Source organism: Mustela lutreola, chromosome 1 (assembly GCF_030435805.1).
Source record: "Mustela lutreola isolate mMusLut2 chromosome 1, mMusLut2.pri, whole genome shotgun sequence".
NCBI lineage: Eukaryota > Metazoa > Chordata > Mammalia > Carnivora > Mustelidae > Mustela > Mustela lutreola.
This window is the reverse complement of record NC_081290.1, coordinates 233859997-233879344: the sequence shown is the minus strand read 5'-3', so window position 1 is coordinate 233879344 and position 19348 is coordinate 233859997. Positions and strand designations below refer to the sequence as shown.

General features: G+C 43.8%; 2 protein-coding genes across 3 annotated transcripts in view; one reads left to right on the top strand and one right to left on the bottom strand.

Moving 5' to 3' along the window:
* The first annotated feature begins 735 nt into the window (after positions 1-735).
* Positions 736-19348, top strand: part of TRIM68 (tripartite motif containing 68) — a 30059-nt gene continuing 11446 nt past the window's right edge. The window contains exons 1-7 of one of the 2 annotated variants that reach the window (XM_059134254.1): positions 736-891; positions 3706-4179; positions 5808-5903; positions 6736-6996; positions 7387-7409; positions 7976-8076; positions 8274-8466. In XM_059134254.1, the coding sequence (XP_058990237.1) occupies positions 3754-4179; positions 5808-5903; positions 6736-6996; positions 7387-7409; positions 7976-8076; positions 8274-8466 (1100 nt within the window). In that variant the 5' untranslated portion in view covers positions 736-891; positions 3706-3753. Of the gene's footprint in view, positions 892-3705; positions 4180-5807; positions 5904-6735; positions 6997-7386; positions 7410-7975; positions 8077-8273; positions 12764-19348 lie in introns of those variants that run through there. The other variant, XM_059134245.1, reaches the window with a different exon arrangement.
* Positions 13787-14866, bottom strand: LOC131808295 (olfactory receptor 52I2-like). The gene has a single exon (XM_059134268.1). It carries the CDS (start codon positions 14759-14761, stop codon positions 13787-13789), a length of 975 nt encoding a protein of 324 aa, XP_058990251.1. The 5' UTR covers positions 14762-14866.

The following is a 19348-nucleotide window of genomic DNA, read 5'->3' as shown; positions in this document are numbered from 1 at the left end:
TCAGCAGGGAGCCTGCTTCCCTCTCTCTCTCTCTCTCTGGCTGCCTCTCTGTCTACTTGTGATTTCTCTCTGTCAAATAAATAAATCTTTAAAAAAAAGAAAAAAGAAAGAAAGAAAAGAAAAGTGCACTCCTTAACTCCCATTTCTGTTTCTAACTTTAAAGTGGATTGTGGCAATAATAAGAAGCTGCCTGCTTAAATATCAAAGGACAAGAGTTTGCCAGGAAAACGTAGGAGGGCTTTGGGGGGGGGGGGGGGCGTGTTTTTTTGTTTTGTTTTTCACTAAGAACCCAGTATCTGCAGCTGGAGCCAGGAGAGGTCGCTCATCTTACAAGAAACTGCACTTGAGCGCTCAGCCCCGCGCTAAATTGGGGTCACAGAACCAGACGCGACTGAGCTCATAGGCTGAGTTTAACACAGAAAACTGGGAACGGAGTAGCGTTAGGTCTCCGGTGCTATTACCTGGAAGGAACAAGGCTCGCTCTGTCGTCAGAGCAGAAGCGTGAGACTGAGTGTGTCCCGTGGGTCGAGAGTCAGCGGGGCCTCTGCTAAGGCTGGGCTCCAGCGGTCTCGTTCGGGAGCCGACACTCCTCCCACTAACGTGGGAATGACTCCTGACCCCTTCACAGTTTAAATGACTCCGAGTGGAAGGAGCCAGAAAAAACGACGTAGCAGAGAAAAAACACCGGCACGCCGAGACCCTATCTCCGATTGGCCAGAGTTGTCTGGATCCCTATCTGTGATTGGCTGTTCCCACAAAGACGCCGGCGGCGTGCGCTCCGGCGAACGGGCCCTGCCCGCCGCTCATTGGCTCCGGACCTGTGGGCGGGGCCTGGGAGCCCTGCGGGAGCAGAGGAACCGGGCGTTTTGGGGCCTTCATCTTCCACGGGCGGTAAGTGCTGCGGTGGCTTGACCGGGCGCTTGTGCCGCCGGGAGCGCTCGGCGGTGGCAACCGGGAGTCTCCACGTTCGCTTTCCGCCACGGGGCGCTAGACCCGGCTGAGGAGGGAGGTGGGTGGACAGCTGTGCCTGTTCTAAAGTCGGAAGTCCTGCAGGCTCACTTTCTTCCGTCCGCACCCGTCGGCTGTCCGGCGGTCCGCGGGCCCTGCTCCGCCTTCTGGTGGCCGGGAGGTCACCATCCCCCTCCGCTCCAGAACTCCCCGCGGGTCACGGCCGCCCTCGCCCCTCGCTTCACTCTGGCCTCTCCTCCCCAGGCTTTTCCACGCTCTGGTTCCACGCCCTGAAATGTGTTTCTCACACTGGCTCCCCACCCTGGTAAAGGCAAGGTCGAAGCAATCAAACGTTTAATAATTAAAATTTTGTCAAAGCAATTCATGTGTAATAAAAACTAAATCAATAAAGCCGGTGTTATATGGAAGAGCAAAAGTAGCTACGTGACCCTAAGTCCTTCTTGCGGAGGCCACCACTTTGAACTTTTTCACGTTTAAATCTTTATGACTCAGAAATCTAAAATATGCTTTTGCCTCATTTCTTGATGTATCGTTTTGATATTTCTTTACCTCACCTTCCTACTGCCACCATCTCAATTTTCAATTTCTGTTGGTGTTCTCCTGTTGATCTTTGTGGCTTTAAATCATAGATCTCAATTTCTTGTGTCACCCTTAGGTGGCAGCTCTTAGTGCCCCCACTGGATGGTGATACTTCCACTCCCAACCTACTATCAGACCTCAGCGTTTACACTTAATTCTTTCATATTCAAAAAATGTTTGTATTTGAAGCACTCTCCTTTATGTTGGGGATATAGTGGGGAACAAAGTAAGAGAATATCCCTATCCTTGTCAAGCTTCCGGAGTGGAAAGTAAGATGATAAACGTGGGCGTATCAGATGATGTTAAGAGTAGGATCATGGAGAAGTCATTCCAAGCTGTGAAAACAGCAGGGAACCAAGTGAGGTAGAATAAATGGACATGGGGGTCTGTAAGAAAGTGAAAGTTTCTCTCTTTGCTTAACTGGGCACAATTGCTGTTTCAGGGTTAAAGAGAGAGCTTCCCTATTGGACTGATGGTGGGGAACCAGGAGAGGACCTCCATAGGTTAGGGATTTCACAAAACTAGGTTTGAGGATACTGGGTCCTGCATTTTGGCAGTGATAGTGGGAGGTGGACAGTCAGGAGGCACGGAGTCCAATGAGAAGGTGTGGCCTGCTGCTAGCCTGTTACAGAGAGTCCTGCAAAATCTGCATACTACTCCAGGTTCTTCAGGAAGCCTACTGGACTACCCTAAATCACAGTGATTTCACTCTCTCTCTTTTTTAAAAAAGATCTTATTAGGAGAGAGAGAGTGCACACAAGCAGGGGGGAGGGGGAGAAGAAGAAGCAGACTTCCTACTAAACAGGGTGCCTGATGCAGGACTTGATCCCTGAGGACCCTGAGGTGACATGAGCCAAAGGCTTAACCAGTTAAGCCACCCAGGCACCCAGTTTCTCTCTCTTGAATTTTTATTCTACCTCAAAGGTAGAGAGGTTAAGTAATTTGCCCAAGATAGAATGGTGGGCCCCAGGACCAAGCATCTGTAAAATGAAAATAATAGAATAATGGTTTTGATTTAGAGTTGTGAAATAAACTGAGTTAATCTGTGTAAAGGGCTCAGAATATTGCCTGGCACACAGTGTAAGTGCTTGAGGAGTGTTTGCTATTATTTTTACTGTATAATATGCTCTCAGTTACCTAACAAATTATAAAAAGATTTTAGGTCTAGGAGCTATTTCCTGTCTGGCTAGTTTGTTTATTCAACAGCAGCAGCATGGCAGGTACCGTTTAAGTGTGGAGGATACAGCCATGACTAAGCTACAGGGTTCTTCCCTTTATAGATTCTAGCCAGTAGCACAAACTTGGATAGTAAACAAAGAAATACTGTCTACTGAGCCAAGAGCCTGCCATTGATCATTCAAGTTCCATATCTCATATCTGGTCCAGACAGAAATCTCAGGTTTCTTGCTGAGGTAGTGACTTCCATCAATATGGGTTTGACTATCATCAAATGAGCTGTGTTTTTATCTTCCATTGGGTGTTGTTTCATCTCTGCTTCTAAACATATCACTGAAGGTGAAGGAGAGTGTCTTGGCAACTTAGTGAATGCTAGTGCTAGAGAAATGGGCAGGGGTTTAGAGGCTGTGGAGAAATTTACATATATTTTATATTTATACTCAAGTGTGCAACACAGGAGAACAAACAGCATATAGGCAATGGTCTTCCAGCGTATTACCTCTTATGCACCTTGAAATATATATACATATAAACATACTAGAGAATAAGGCTAGGGGTATTTCTGGCCTTATTTTGAATACTAAAACACCACATTTTGTGGGACCTTTCCCAAGCTCAAGAGAAACAATACTGATTTGGAGAGTGTGATTGAAGTAGGGTGGAAATGGTCTGGTGAGTAAACTCAGAGGAGATTCAGAGATGTCCAAATGAATGAAAACGGAAAACTCCCAATATCCACTCACTTAGGCATCCCCAGATGTCTCTACAGTGGTATGGGTAATGTGACCCAGTCGGAACTTCAGTTGGGAAGGCCACCACTTATGTTAACCAAGGTCAATAAAGGACCCAAAGGAGGAAGTTGTTGGGTTGTTGGGTTTTGTTTTTTTTCCTCAGTCACTAATTCTCCCTTTTGCTGATCTCTGTGCTCTTTAACATAAGAACATTTTTATCTTCTTTCTTTCTTCTTTTTCTTCTTCTCAGCCTTGACTACTTCTACCTGGCTGTCTGAGGACAGAGTGAGAAGGAGCCATGGATCCTGCAGCATTGGTGGAAGCCATGGTGGAAGAAGTGGCCTGTCCTATCTGCATGACCTTCCTGAGGGAGCCTGTGAGCATCGACTGTGGCCACAGCTTCTGCCATGGCTGTCTCTCTGGACTGTGGGAGGTCCCAGGAGAATCCCAGAACTGGGGTTACACCTGTCCCCTCTGCCGGGCTCCGGTCCAGCCAAGGAACCTGCGACCCAATTGGCAGCTGGCCAATGTTGTAGAAAAAGTTCGTCTGCTGGGGCTGCATCCAGGAATGGGACTGAAGGGTGATGTGTGTGAGCTCCATAAGGAACAGCTAAAGATGTTCTGCAAAGAGGATGGACTGATCGTTTGTGAGGCCTGCAGCCAGTCTCCTGAGCATGAGGCCCACAGTGTCGTACCCATGGAGGATGTCACCTGGGAATATAAGGTGGGAGATGGGAGGCCAGGCATCCCAGTCTCTCCCTTCTCCATTCTTGGCTATCTCCAGATCTAGAACTTGACCCCAGAGACTAAATGAAAGCTGATTCCTTTGGCTCCTCCCACCAGCAGATCCTGGGGCCCTGATGCAATTTAGCCACACCTCTCCTTGCATGGGAATCTCCCATGTCCACACCCCTTCCCTGATCCCAGCATGGCTAATGCCTAATTCAAGCATGCTTTCAATGCCAAGAATTTGAAGGAGGCCAATTTGAGTTAGCTCCCCCAAATGCCTTGGAGGAGTTTGGGCATGAGATAGTCAAGGCTGCAACCTGCAGAACCCACAGACTCCTCACTCTACCACCAATAGTCATTTGGCAGTCACTTCAATTCCCTCTTTTATCAACAAAACTGAAGCTTAGAAATTTGAGGGCATGATAATTGATTTTAGAGCTGGAAGGGACTGTGGCTGAATTATTTAGGATTAAATGGGAATAATCTAACTTCATAAGATGCCTCTGACTTTAAGTTAAATTAAGTAAAGGAAGATCAAGGGCCAGGACTCAGGTCTTTCTCTTCAGCCAGTGTTCTTTCTCCTCTCCCTACCTTTTCTTTTTTGGGGGGCAGGGGTCATTTCTGTCACACCTGCTACTCCGTTTCTGTTGTTACCTTCATCCGCTTCCAGATGTCCACGCTGACATGTCTTTATCAGATTCATTATTCCAGTGACTGTGATCTATTGATCTAGTACTGGTCTTAATTCTCTTTCCTGAAGTTAAGGTTAGAAACTAAGAGTGCATGACAAATCCCCTGAATCAGGTGTTTTTCTATGCATGAATAATTTCTAAAAAATTACAAGTATTTACTCACTCATTTTACTTTGAGTTTTAAAACAGGGAGGCAATGAAATATAGGCGTAGCAGTTAGAGAACTAGGTTAAATCCCAGCCCGACCATTTATTAGCTGAATGACTGGGTAGTTCACTCACTAAGCCTCAGTTTTCTTATCTATAAAATAGGGATAATACTTAAAGGGTCATAAGTACTAAATGTAAGTTTAGTGCTGAAGCCACATATGGCACCTGGTAAATCTTTAATAAAATGGTTAATATTTTTATCAGAACACTTTATGGTTTCCAACAATATACTACTGTTGCAGTATTTTAGGATAGTGCTTCTTTCCTATAATTTGCATGCAATCCACCTGAAAATATTGCTAGAATTCAGGTTCTAATTCAGTAGTCCTGGGGTGAGGCTGGGGTTCTGCATTTCTGGCAAGCTCTGTGGTAATGTGGTTACTGCTAACCCTCTTGGACCACACTTTGAATAATAAGGTTTTAAGATGCTTTGAGATAACAAGGCAGATACGGATAAAAATAAGCATGGATAGGAATGTCTAAGGTTGGAGATGGACCTTTTCTTATACTTCACAGAAACTTAGAAACTGTAGGAGTTGACAGGATTGTGGGTTGGAAAACTGCCCTGGACGTCAGCTGGGCAGGAATCACTCCCCCTGTAACATTCATTCTGGCCCATTGCCCAAAGGATGCTTATTTTCCGATCACCTGCCAACACTAGGAAGCCTCATCATCAACCTGGGCTGCCTGATGTGTCCTCACAAGGTTTTTACTTCTTTCAGTGGAAACTCCACGAGGCTCTGGAGCATCTGAGGAAAGAGCAAGATGAGGCCTGGAAGCTGGAAGTTGGTGAGAGGAAACGAACTGCCACCTGGAAGGCAGGTTGCCACCTGGGGAAGGAAGGCTGGATGGTCACTGTGTTGTCCGGGAGCTGGCCTGTGGTCGCTTCTTCCTTGTCTCTGTGAGGCAGAATGTGGCGTTGAAGTCAGAGAGCCTGGGGGTCTCCAACCAGCATGCTCTACCGTAGGCAGGCTATGTACCCTCCCAATTCCAGTTTCTTGGGAGTGATAAAGGGATAATCTCTGGGTTTATGTCTGCGTATGTGAGAAAGGAAAACCATGTGACTCAGGTATGTGTTGTTAGTTCACAGTGGTAAGAATTATATAATGCTTAGTAAAGCCTGGTTTCTGTTTCACTTTCCCCAGGTAGAGCATTTTTACTAAAAGTTATTAAAATATTAGAAAATCATCCCTGTAATAAATATGAGGACAAGAATGTTTGATCCACAGAGGGTAACACTCTGCCTGCCTAAGAAAGCATAGTGAACTGATAGGGTATCAGTAAGGAGTGAAACTCACATTGTAGTTAAGTTACACTGTCTTAGAGGCTTAAGTGCAATCCCTCTGGTCATTATTCTGAAAATGGAATATATTATTTTGAGACTAGAAAATAGTCTAGAGCATATAGTACCAAAATAATATTCTAGGCCCAACTAGGCCCAGTAAGAGTAGTGATAGGGACCCAGAAGCATGTGCTGGAGCTCTGGGAACAGAGAGGTAGGTAAAACAGTCTCCTTTCTTGTGGCTTCTGCAGTGCCTGATACATGGCACCCACACATTCCAGAGTGTGTATATGCATGTGCCAGTACCCTCAGTCCTGGGGGGTCCTACCAGAATCAGTGCTGATTTCTGGTCCTGCCTGGCCCTCCAGATACAGGTGGAAACCCGAAAGCAGAGTATCATGTGGGAGTTTGAGAAATACCGGCGATTACTAAAAAAAACACAGCCTCCAGGTCGGCGGCTGGAGGTGGAAGCAGCCGCAGCTCTGGCCAGCCTAGAGCAGGAAGAGGCAGAGACTGTGCAAAAACTGGAGCAGAATCATAATGAGCTCGTCCAGCAGAGCCAGGTGCTGTGGAGGATGATTGCAGAACTGGAAGAGAGGTCTCAGAGGCCTGTCCGCTGGATGCTGCAGGTGAGTGGCGGATTTTTCTGGGCACTCTAAAAGAGAACTGAAGATGGTGTGGGGCTCTAGGAGAGGATTAGCTAGTCTTCAGTGGGACCTGTCAGCACTGTGCCCAGCAGACGTGGATCCCATATACTGCCCCCTCCACTATGCTGCTGCTCTACCCCTGGCATGGCCTCTTGTCACCTGGTAGGTGGGACAGCACTTGGGCAGCTCTGGCATAATACCCACCCCTACCCTCTGGCCTGGGAACCAAGGTGGAGCCTGAAGTTAAGAAGTCCAGCCTTGCTCTCTACCTCCCTTTCCCTCAGAGAAACCCCCTCCCAGAGCTCATTGCTGTCTGGTCCATCTGAGGAATAACACATACTCATATGCTGCTTTTTTTGTCCTTCCTTCTAGGGTATTCAGGAAGTCTTAAACAGGTATGTTCCATCCTTGGAGCCCCTAAGCAGCCCTATAAGGGGATAATGGGCCCGGGCCAGAGGCAGAAGTGGGAAAGGAACATAGACCCAGTACCCACAGAAAAGTGGTTCATAAGCATCATCTTTCATTATATTTGCTAAAGAAGCTTTGTTCCTCATTCTTTTTCCTTTGTACTCAGTCAAGTTCATTTCAAGTGTTAAGAATTTCAGACAAAGTTATAAATTACGCAGTCTCAGGTGAATTGCCCAAAAAAGGAACTAAGACCACAGATGTCTCCAGTTGTGCTCCAGCCTGAGTATCCGCCTTCCTCCTTTGTGGCACACTGCTTCCTCTCCCAGTGCCAAAAGCACATCTGCCTCTCCCCCCAGCACGGGGATGCCAGGGTTCTCTCTGTGCCACAAACCGTTCAGGCTCAGTCAAATAATCACATCTCTGCTTTGCCTGGTGTTGCTGGGGAGGAGCACCCCACTGACTATCTCTGGCCAAGCCTGTCTTTCCTATAGTAAGGAATGCCCATATAGCAAAGCAGGACTTCTGGCCCCAAAGTTTACCTTTTCTCTGCCAGGAGCAAGTCTTGGAGTCTGCGGAGGCCAGAACCAGTCTCCCTGGAGCTAAAGACAGACTGTTGTGTGCTGGGGCTAAGAGAGATTTTGAAGACCTATGCAGGTAACGAATGCTAGGAGAGGTTATGGTGGGCAGTGGGAGGGACCCCTCCTAGAGAATGAAAATGGTTGAGTGCCTTCTGGATGCCCCCACTCTCCCCCGTCTTGCTCGTCTCTGAGAAACCTGTGGCTGTGTTTATCAGACCATGCCCACACCCTCTGCTGCATGTCAGTGTCTCCAACCAGGATCTTTATTCCCAGCTGACGTGCGCCTGGATCCAGACACCGCCTATTCTCGTCTCATTGTGTCTGAGGACAGAAAATGCGTGCGCTATGGAGACACGAAGCAGAAACTGCCTGACAATCCTGAGAGATTTTACCGCTACAATATCGTCCTGGGAAGCCAGTGCATCTCCTCAGGCCGGCACTACTGGGAGGTGGAAGTGGGAGACAGGTCGGAATGGGGCTTGGGAGTGTGTAAGGAAAATGTAGACCGGAAGGAGGTGGTCTATTTATCCCCCCACTATGGATTCTGGGTGATCAGGCTGCGGAAGGGAAATGAGTACAGAGCAGGCACCGATGAATACCCACTCCTGTCCTTGCCTGTCCCTCCCCGCCGGGTGGGGGTCTTCCTGGATTATGAGGCCCATGATATCTCTTTCTACAATGTGACTGACAATGGCTCCCATATTTTCACTTTCCCCCACTATCCCTTCCCCGGGCGCCTCCTGCCCTACTTTAGTCCTTGCTACAGCATTGGAGCGAACAACACGGCTCCTCTGGCCATCTGCTCCCTAGACGGGGAGGACTAAGAGGGCCACCATCTTAGCCAGAGGCCATGGAGTGTCACCTGCTTTTGGAGGGTCCACCACCACCAAGGATCCCCTTGAACTATGCTGAGTCTAAGATCCAGGGAGCCCTCCGCCTGACCCAGTAGTCTGTTGCTACTGGGCCAAGGTCTCTCACTAACCTACTCATATAAAAAAGCTGAGGTTCAGTCAAATGAGCATGGCACCCCAGTGAGGGAAGCATGACAGGGCTAAGAGCAAGGATCTGAGCAGTTGTAAGCTAACGTGTTGCTGTGAGAGTCAGGACTCTGTTCTTTCTGTAGCTTGTGTTCCTCTTCCCCAGTCCCTGTAGGTGCCATAATTAAGTCAGCAAGGATGATGAAGTTGATCCAACCTACAGGAAACCCTTTGCATAGGGTTTGCCAAAAAGCCAAAAGATACTTGTTCATGTCCAGAGCTGGTTGCTGTGCTGATACTAGTAGAGGATGCTTTGCCTGAGGTTTCCTGCTACTGAGTAACCCATATTTGACCCCAACTCTCTGACCCCCTAACTAGAGAAGTGCCTAGCAGCATTGCACAGGCCACCCCGATATGCATAACCCCTCTCTGAGCATAAGCCGGGAAAGTCACTCTGTCTCAGACCTAAGGAGATCTGTGTCCTGGTCCTGCCTTTTCTCCAAGCGTCAGGATCAGAAAACCTGTGAGCTTTGTTCTTGTGTTCATTTTAAGGATGAAAAAACTGAAGTGGCCTTAAATGCAGTAAATTACTTCTCATGAAACGGTTGAAAAAAGATTGTAAAGCTTATAAAGTATTTCCCACATTCAAATGAAACAAGATGGACAGACTTGCTTCTCAGGTCACCTGTCTGCATATCATTCATTACAGTTGGGTCTGAAACATCCCAGTGTAGGAAGGGTTTTAGGCGTCCTCAATGGAAAAGTGGGTATAGAAATTGCAGACTCTCCTACCTCACAGGGTTGTTTTGAAGATCTCAGATCCATCCTGTATTTTTCCTTTCTCAGGCATGGAGAAAAGCAGGCCATGGATTTTGCCTGCAGTAACCTTCCTGCCTTGCCTGCTTAGAGCCAGCATCCGTACAGCAGTGCCTTTGTTTCATAGAGCCTCTCCTGATAATCTCAGCCAGTTAGACAGAAAGGTCTCTTGCCAATGGCAGATTCTGGGTCACCGTGATATGTTGTGCATCTATTGTATGTGTTATTGTTTGGATTAGAATGGGGACTGTGACATCAGGGTAGAGAATGGAAATAATAAGAAAAATTTAAAACAGATGCACTGGAAAGAAGGCTCACCCACAAGCTAGTTGGGCTAAAGTTTGGATCTTTTTGTCACCAAGGGACTCTTCATGGATCTGGTAACTACATAATAGTCTGCCTTTCTCTTCTTTAAATCTATGACAGAAGAAGGAAAGGGCATGAAAAGCCAACTTAGGAGCCATACGTTATAATGAAAGGGAAGTAAAACTATGTATCTGGGCTGTTGACCTTAGAGTGATGGTTATATGTGCCAAAAATAATACATTACAGGGATTAAGAGTATGATGTGGGAATGCTTGTGCCTGGAGATAAATTGCAAGGCAAGCATGTGGAAACCATTGGCCTTGCCTGTTGCAAGGGGCTCTGATGTGTACATCAACACTGTCTCCATGGTGCTGTGGAACACAACTTCTGAGGTAGTGGAAGCTTGAAAGTAGTGACTGTTGAATCAGGATTGGGCAGCAAAATAATTACCAGGTCAGGTATAGGCAGAAGCAAAGTAATTCCTGTAATAAAGAAGAGTAAATATTGTCTTTCTACTTTAATTGTGTTGGTTGTTCACATATGGAAGAGGTAAAACAGGCTAAAATGGAGAAATAAACTCATTCTGCCCACCATGCTTCTAAGTCACTCCTCAAGCATTAGCAGAAGGGGAGAAGTTTCCATTCCCTTCTTGGCTCCCTGCTTGGAGAGGAATGATCTGGTAAGTTACAGACCTGGTCTTGGCAAAGGATTGAGCTGACCTACATTAAAGGGACCATATGTCTTTGTATAGGGAGACTCCCTGGGGAATTGTTTATAAACTTGAGAAATCCATTTTTAGGAAGTTCTTCCAGTTATGTCCATTGATCCTTAGCAGAAGAAGCTAGGAAACAAACCAGTGTTGTTCTTTTACAATGGTTTTATTAGGACTAATCCTGAAAGTCTCTTAGAAAAAGAATTTTTAGCTGATAAAATCATTTAAAGGTAGAGTGAATTGAGTAGTGGAATGACTTCATTGTTAACATGCTGTTTTGGGAAGGGTTTTTTTGTTGTTGTTGTTGTTTTTACTTTTATAAGCTGATTTGGGGGCTATGATTACCTGTGAGAAGTACACATTGTTTATTTCATATTGTCTGATTTTTAAGACCAGGCAAGAATCTTGACTCCTAAGTATATGAAAACCCTTTTCTCTAGGATAACTGCTTATACTTCCTTTCTAAGAACGCCATGAAGACAAGAACCTTATTTGTCTGGTTCACAATTTTAGCCCAGCCTAGCACTGTGTGTGTGTGTGTGTGTGTGTAAATATTTAAATGAGGGAACTTTAATTCATATGCCTAGAATCAAAACAAAAGTAAGCTTTTGTGTCCTAGGGGTGTGAACAACTATATGGTATTTAATTATAATTCTGTTGAAAAAAAAAACATGATTCAATAGATAATCACAAAAGTGGCCCAGAAAAGGAGGAAGCAGGGGGTCATGCAGAGAAGAGTGTCTGTGCCACTCCCTTGAATGTCTAGGATATCTCCTCCATCTAGGTAAGATCATTTACTGCAAGGCAGGTATAAGCTTTGCCCATCCTTATTCTACTAGGAGAAACAAGGGGTGCAATGAGCCTTGAGGCAAAAGACTGAAAGGGGGAAATAGTCCTGCAGAGAGACAGGGAGAATTCTTGGACTCCCTACAGGAAGTCCAGTCTCCCATTTTTCAAGCAGGATGTATTTTAATCTCTCAAGATCTAAACACTGAGACTCTTTGTGGGTCCTAGGCACTAGTTAAATGGCATATATTGATTAGTGTGAGAGGACATGGGTCATAGCTGATCTATTAGGAGAAGCACGGGATTTCCTGTTTGGGGGTAGCCATGGCAGGAAACTAGTCCACTTTGGAAGTATGTAATTCAATATCTGAGTACCAACAGTGGGTCCCAGTTAGTTTCAGGGAATACCAGTGTGAATGAAACACAAAGCAGGGCAGACTTCTGAGGGAAATGCTGGGGAGAAATTACTGTTTTGAGTGCAGGTTGAACTATGCCTTTGTTGCTCTACATCACATTCTAATATTCCTGTATTTGATGAACATAGTTGTTTGGGTTGCTTATAGGAAAACAACAGTTCTTTAGGTTGCTTATAGGGAAACAAAAGTGTGACTTTTCAAAATAGAAATCTTATCAAATGCATTTAACCACCTCATGATATTGATTTGTTTTTACGTTGAGGAGGAGTTTCATTTTCATACTCTTTGGGAATTCAGTGCATCACTACCAGGTTTTTAGAAGCTGATTCCTACTTCACTGGTATTCAGAAATAGAATACATTCTAGGTAGGCAAATAAGTTTAGTACTGGCAAAAGGTATGGATGCCAAGTTGTTAAGCAGATTGTTTGGAACAGCTATCACATGAATGTTAACCTACAAAGGAATACACTTTCAATAGTGCCTTGAACTACTCCTTAAAAGTATGGAATTAGAAATTTATTTGGTGTATTTTTAAGTACAGACAATATGTCAGATGTTGTGTATGTGGTTTCTATCAATCATTTCTTTAATCTTTACTATCTTTGAGTTAACATTGTATCCTCCATCAATAGCAAGGAAATAGTAAGACTCAGATATAACAACTTGTTATCAACAGTACTAGGAAATTATGTTTTATTAAGATTTTCAAATGTACCAGAGTCAAATATATGTATCTTTTACATTTGAAATCTTTTTCTTTCAATATATACTGGTTATTCACTTTAAGACTTTCTGAAAGGGAAGATCATGACATGACCTATATTCTATTAACCATCTCATCCCAGAGCATACTTCCATAGTGGTGTCCAGTTGAAAAAAGACGTATATTATATCTGATCCCTTTCTTTTATGCCTTGCAGTTAAGTTATACAGAACCAGACTGGGAAGCAAAGAGAAAGATGTCCACAATCAAACTCACATTGCCTTAGCTTCTGTTACTTCAAAGCAAAAAGCTGGTGATTAATATCCTGACTCCAATTAGATTAACAATAGGGATCAATTGAAAGAATATAGAAGTATCTTACAGAATTTAATAGCAGGGATGCACCTAGGTGCCCAAAATGAATTGGAATCAGAGAACCAGAGACTCCCATTTCTTCATCTCATCTTGCTAATCTGTTTATCTTGCTGTGGAACATATTTCTCTTCCCAAGTTCACAGGTTAGAAAATGACCATAGTCAGTGATCCCAAGTTTATATCTCCTCAGATAAACTGGGACTCAGTTTGACTAGAGGACTCTGGTCCATGTATAAGCACATGACCCAAGTAGACCCAGATTGAGTGGATTCATCACTGGGCCAGAAGGCAGGGTTACATATTAATAGTTGCTTCCATAATAATCACATGAGTAAATTAATAATCCTGATAAAAATCAGTCAGGTGTGAGGGGCCAAAGAGTTGGTTCAACTGATACTCATTTGAAAATAAGAGTCAGAAGCTAAGGAAAGAAAAACCCCAAATCTATATTCTCTGCCCAGACTTAAACACAGATACTAGTTGATTGAAATCATTAAAAATGTCAGAAAATTAATCATTTCATACGCATTCTTGCTAGAAGTCGGAAAATTGGAGAAGAATACACTCTATAGCTTCATCTTAGAACTCTTTATGGTGCTAGGCACACCAAACCAGCTCTACAGATTTCTGAGATGCCTTTGAATGCTTAATCTTGAGTCATCTTGATTGCTCAAGATCTGAACAGAATGTGTGTTTATGAACCCAGTTTGGAGTGGTCTAAGAGGCAGTACATTAGCAAACTCCATGTTCGCTTCCGTATTTGTTTGGTCCTCAGGCCATAAATGATGGGGTTTAAGGTGGGTGGGATGACCAGGTACAAATCAGCTAACAGCACTTGAGTGTGGAGGGGCACTGTATCCTTCCCTAGCCAGGCCACGTAGATGGATGCCATCCCAGGTAGGTAGTACAGAGCCATAACCCCCACATGAGAGCCACATGTGCTTAATGCTTTCAGCTGAGCATTCTTTGAGGCGAGACCACATACTGCCTGGAGAATCAGGTGATAGGAGGCAGCAATGAAGGCCACATCAGAACCTACAATAATGGATGAACCAATCACACTGTAGAGACTACTGGGCATAGGGTCAGCACATGACAACTTGGCTACAGCTATGTGCTCACAGTAGGAATGGAGAACCACATTGGAGCCACAGAAAGGCAGATGACTTAACATCCAACTCAGTGGAGTCATAAATATGACAGCTCTGACAGTGATGGCCACACTCATTACTAGCATCAATTGAGGTGTGAGAATTCTCTTGTAGTGTAGGGGCTTACAGATGGCTATATAGCGGTCAAAAGCCATGGCCAGCAATAGCCCTGTCTCCACAGATGTGGCTGCATGGACAATATACATCTGAGTGAAACAAGCACTAAAGCTAATGGAACCGTCTCCTGAGAAGAAGATGCTCACCATCTTGGGTACCACAGAGGAGGCCATAACAATGTCCACAGCAGCCAGAATATACAGAAAGCAATACATGGGCTCTTGTAAAGTGAAATCCATCCAGATTACAGTCATTATGAGTATGTTTCCTAACAGAGAGATGACATACATGGCACTCAGTGAAATAGCCAGCCAAAGATGTGAAGACTGCAAACCTGGGATGCCCACAAGGAAGAAGGTGTCAGGGTTTTCCATTGTGTGGTTATTTGGTATCCCCAGCATCACAGATGAAACTGCTTTCCTGTTAACACATAAAACAATGTAAGAAATGGATGTAGTCCTGTAAGACTTATTCCCCACTGTATAGTGCTAGGGACACCTGGTGGCATTTTCTTTTCTTTTCTTTTTTTTTTTTTTTAAGATTTTATTTATTTATTTGACAGAGATCACAAATAGGCAGAGAGACATGCAGAGAGAGAGAGGAGGAAGCAGGCTCCCTGCTGAGCAGAGAGCCCGATGTGGGGCTCGATTGCAGGACCCTGAGATCATGACCTGAGCCAAGGGCAGGGGCTTTAACCGACTGAGCCACCCAGGCGCCACCACCTGGTGGCATTTTCAACTCAGTGGACAAGATCAGAAAACTGAAATCTGACAATTTATCCTGTTCCTCCTTCCATCTTAGTATTCTTCACCTTCCTAATTTCTGTTTATTATTCAAGTATTAGCTCATGGCTTATCTCTTTGAGGAGTCTTCTCTACTTCATTCCCCATCCCATGCTGAGGCTAAATTAGGTATCTTTTTCTGAGCTTTCATGGAATCTCCCATGTTGACCTCTGAAGGACGTAAACTGAAAATCCTAATACTCTACCTATGACTTTATTGTATTCAGTTAACTACGTGTGTCTTACTCATGGCCTTATACCAAGTGTGTGACCCAAAGCTGTGATACACAAGTCTATTTAAAAAAAAAAAAAAAAAAAAAAAAAGATCATAGCAAACAGTTTCCATAAAATGAATAAGAAAACAGAGGAATTTGTCTTCGAACTTTTTATGTTAAGTTTCTGATCCTTAATTATTGAATGAAACAATGAACTTCTTAAGATTGAACACATCACATTTGTGTCTTCAGTACAGTGCCTTGACAATAGATGAATAAAGCATCCTTGAAGAAATAAATTGATGGATTCAGGAAGAGAACAATATTAGTGCTTTCTGTGGGAGGTAATAAACTGTCCAGAAATATTTATGATCCCCACTTTCCCTTTTAATTTTTTGTCATGAGTATATCCCTAAATAATTGGTTATGTCAGATTGGTGGAAAGGACTGCCCCAGGATCCCAGACTACAATAGACATTTTCTCTGTTAACCAACTAGACACTCTTCCTGTTTCCCAATCCTAACATAGAACATATATTTGCTCCTTCTATTTAGCCGCTAGCACTAATTGACTTCACACACAGGCTTGATGGGAGTCCTCAGAAGTTTTCTAAAATTCCAAATTTCTACGATGATTACAAACTGGTCTTTATTGAAACCGACAAACCAGCACCACCACCACCACCAACAACAAAAATCCCTAACATAGAAATGCCTTATAATGGAACAGGTTGGATAAAGTACTGAGCTCTGCTTCATGGTCATATTAAAAGAACTTTGCTGTGTATAGCCACTGGGTGAGACATTGTCAGTGATAGACAATGAGAAGACAGTGGAAAGCTTTTTGAAGTTGGATGATAGTAAAGAATGGGGGAAAAAATAATTCATCATATCCTTAAGACTGTCATGTGTTTTCTGGATGCCACAAACTCAGAGTTGACCCATCATTGCTTAAAGAGCTGAAGAGGAACCTGAGAGATGAGAATGCCTCCCCCACCATCCCACTCACCTCGGATCCAGGATTTTCCTCCTCTGGCCCTGCCCTATATGCACCTTTCTTCTGAGGGCTGTCCCAGCTTTCCTTGCTCATCCCTCCTTTATCCAGCCCTGGCAACTTCTCGCTGGGCATACCTTTCCTTCCCTTGAGGGTTTTTGTCCTCATATGTTTTACATCTTAATTAGTACAGCTGGAGGTTTATGTATAATTTATTAATCTTTTCAAATGACAGGACAGGTTAGTTGTCTTTTCATTTCTATTTCATTTTTTATTGCTACTGAAAATTTTCTTGCTAAGATCAGTGGTGGTCCCCATCAATGATGTGTGGCCGATCTAGTAGTTTCTTTCATTATTTATTTTACTTGCCCTACCCAAAACATTTAACATTACTGTTTGTTCCCAAGTTTGTTAAATTTTTATTTGAAGTGTAACAACATACTGTAAAGTGTACAGATTCAGGTGTACAGTTTGATAGATTTTTATAAAGTTAGCACATGAACACACCCACATAGCTACTACCTAGAGCAACATGCAGATAAAATTGCTTCCTGATCGTTGAGGTGTACTATTAAGATAGCTTTGGTCAAGCTCTTCTAAGACTTTTCTAACTCAGAATCTGCCTCTTCCTTCAATCCTGTAGACATTTACGTGAAAACCTGGAGGGCCAATCACTAAAGAAAAGTTTACACAAGTCAACTTCAGTAACTAAATCACAAATACATGGGATTTTTCATTCCTATTTAAGTGTCAGAAATACACAGTTCAAATCTAAATTGTCTTAAAGAAAAAGGCAATAATGCGTAACTTACTTGAATGGAGCCTTTGTGTTTATAATAACCCTGTGCCTCCCCTCTACAACCAAATCAATGTGCTCCCAATCAATCCTACTGCTCAGTTTCTTTTCTCAAAACTCCCCCTTGGACTCTGAAAACCGGCTCTCCCTTATCGAAAGTTTGGATTTACTCCTTCCTTTCTCAGCTTTGAAGCAAAGTAAAGTGTTCCCCATTCCTTCTTTCTCCTTCCCCCCCTCTCACCATTTCCAAGTGATGATCTTCATATCAGCACCACCCACCAGACCTGGCCAGCCCTTTACAGTGTGATGGAGGACTTATATCTTCCTTTCTAGGTTGATCCTGGCCTTTAAACTCCAAATCAGCCCCACACCAAGTCCCCAGGTCAGTTACCCACATTGCTGTTGTATTCTCTATTCAGCTTCCTCTGATGTGTCCACATTTCTTTTCACTCAAAAGAAGAGGGATTTATTCAGTACCCTTCAGGAGGAGCAGGAAGAGCCACATAAAATCAAAGATGAACAACAGAGTCACAATGAGGAGTGTTATCACTTTCAAAGATCTCCCACTGGAGTCCTCTTTTCCCCTTTAGAATCTCTATCATCCTGCTTTCCACTTGGACACCCCCGCTTCTCTTGGCCTCTGCCAACAGCCAAATACTGCAACTCCTCCAGAGACTGGTTTTTTGTTTTTTGTTATTTCCCTCTGTGTTCTGGCCTCTGGGGCTTTCCAGATTACAGAAGGAAGCAGATGATTAGTGGATGAAGAGTCTTTTTTTTTTTTTTTCAAGTGCTCAGAAGATACCTAAGAGAATATAGAGTGAATCCTGAAAAGAAAACAAAAGGCCCACAATGAGTTAGATTTATTAAAGCCTGCTTTGTGCCAAGTGCCCTGCTAACGACTTACAACGGTGATCTCTTGTTGCATTTTCACAACCCTCTAAATGATCATCACATCAACATTTTATAGATGACACTGAAGTGCATAGAAGGTCATGAAGCTTCTAAGTCAGAGAATCAGGATTCAAATTCTAGTAGTCATAATTCATTTTACTTTGTTGTAGAATTCTTCATGCTGATAGTATACTTAATCTCTCAAAGTTCGTTTCACTGTTCCTCAGTTCTTCCTGGGCCTTTAGGTTGGGCTAAATATATCTCACCTCATTGTGTTATAAAATCTTATTTGACAGAGAAGGGAAAGAGTATAAGGTAGACCAAGGAAGATAAGCTTTTCAAACTGGGGGAAGGGCATGGACCTCAGCACAAAAAGACAAAATATTCTCCAAGCAGAGAATAAACCAGAGAAGATAGAATGCAGGGTACTTAAAAGAGAATGACAGTAGATGAGGCTAGAGGGTTGAATAGACCACATTTTAAAGGCTGTGACTTCTGCCTGGGCATCATGATGGGGCAGGAAGGAGAAGAAAGAAGACAAAAAGAGAAGCCCAACCAGCACAGTTAAAATTTCTCTCTCTTTTTTTAGTGGGAAAGGATATAGAGATATTGGAAATCCAAAAAAAATCAAGAGACAATGCTGCATGCTCCCAGCTCCCTAATTCCTCATCAGAGACAGAGTTCTCAGTGATGTGAATGGTGAAGGCATTCTGTTGCCTTTGACAGGAGGAAGGGTGCTTCATGTCTTTCTCAGCCTGACAGCATATTCCTAATGATGACACAGGGTGGTTTAAGTTCAATTTACTAGGTTTAGCATCTATTAGAAGGTCCAGTCTTCACACCTGCAAGAGAATTAATCCCCAAAACTGCTGTGCTAAAAAGTTTAAAACTTGTGGGTCCCTATTGTCTACAGGATAATTCAGAGAACAGGCCAGAATGTAAACCTAAACAACAATGTGGAATACAGGTAGGAAAAGCAGGCAGGCAGTGAAATGCAGGAGACAAAAGGACTGCTAACCCAAGTAGCCCCAATGTGAGATGAGGCAGCTAAGCTGCAACAGTGCCAATTGGGACAGATGGACTGCTTTCCCCTGGGGTTCACCCTGGCCACTGCAGAGGCATAAGTGGCAGTGGTGGATTCTCACAAACAAGGGGTGGCTTTTAGGTCACCACACCCAGACCCACGCAGAAGAGTTCCAAGAGGAAGAAAAGGCACTCCCAAAAGGGCAAAGACCCAAGGGAATAATGATAAAGGAAAGGTATTCTATGTAGAAGCAAGACTTTTCAGCATCTTTTTTTTCTTCTTCCTT

Excerpts from the sequence above, each read along its gene's own strand:
- LOC131808295 (XM_059134268.1), bottom strand. The coding sequence starts at position 14,761 with ATGCTGGGGATACCAAATAACCACACAATGGAAAACCCTGACACCTTC.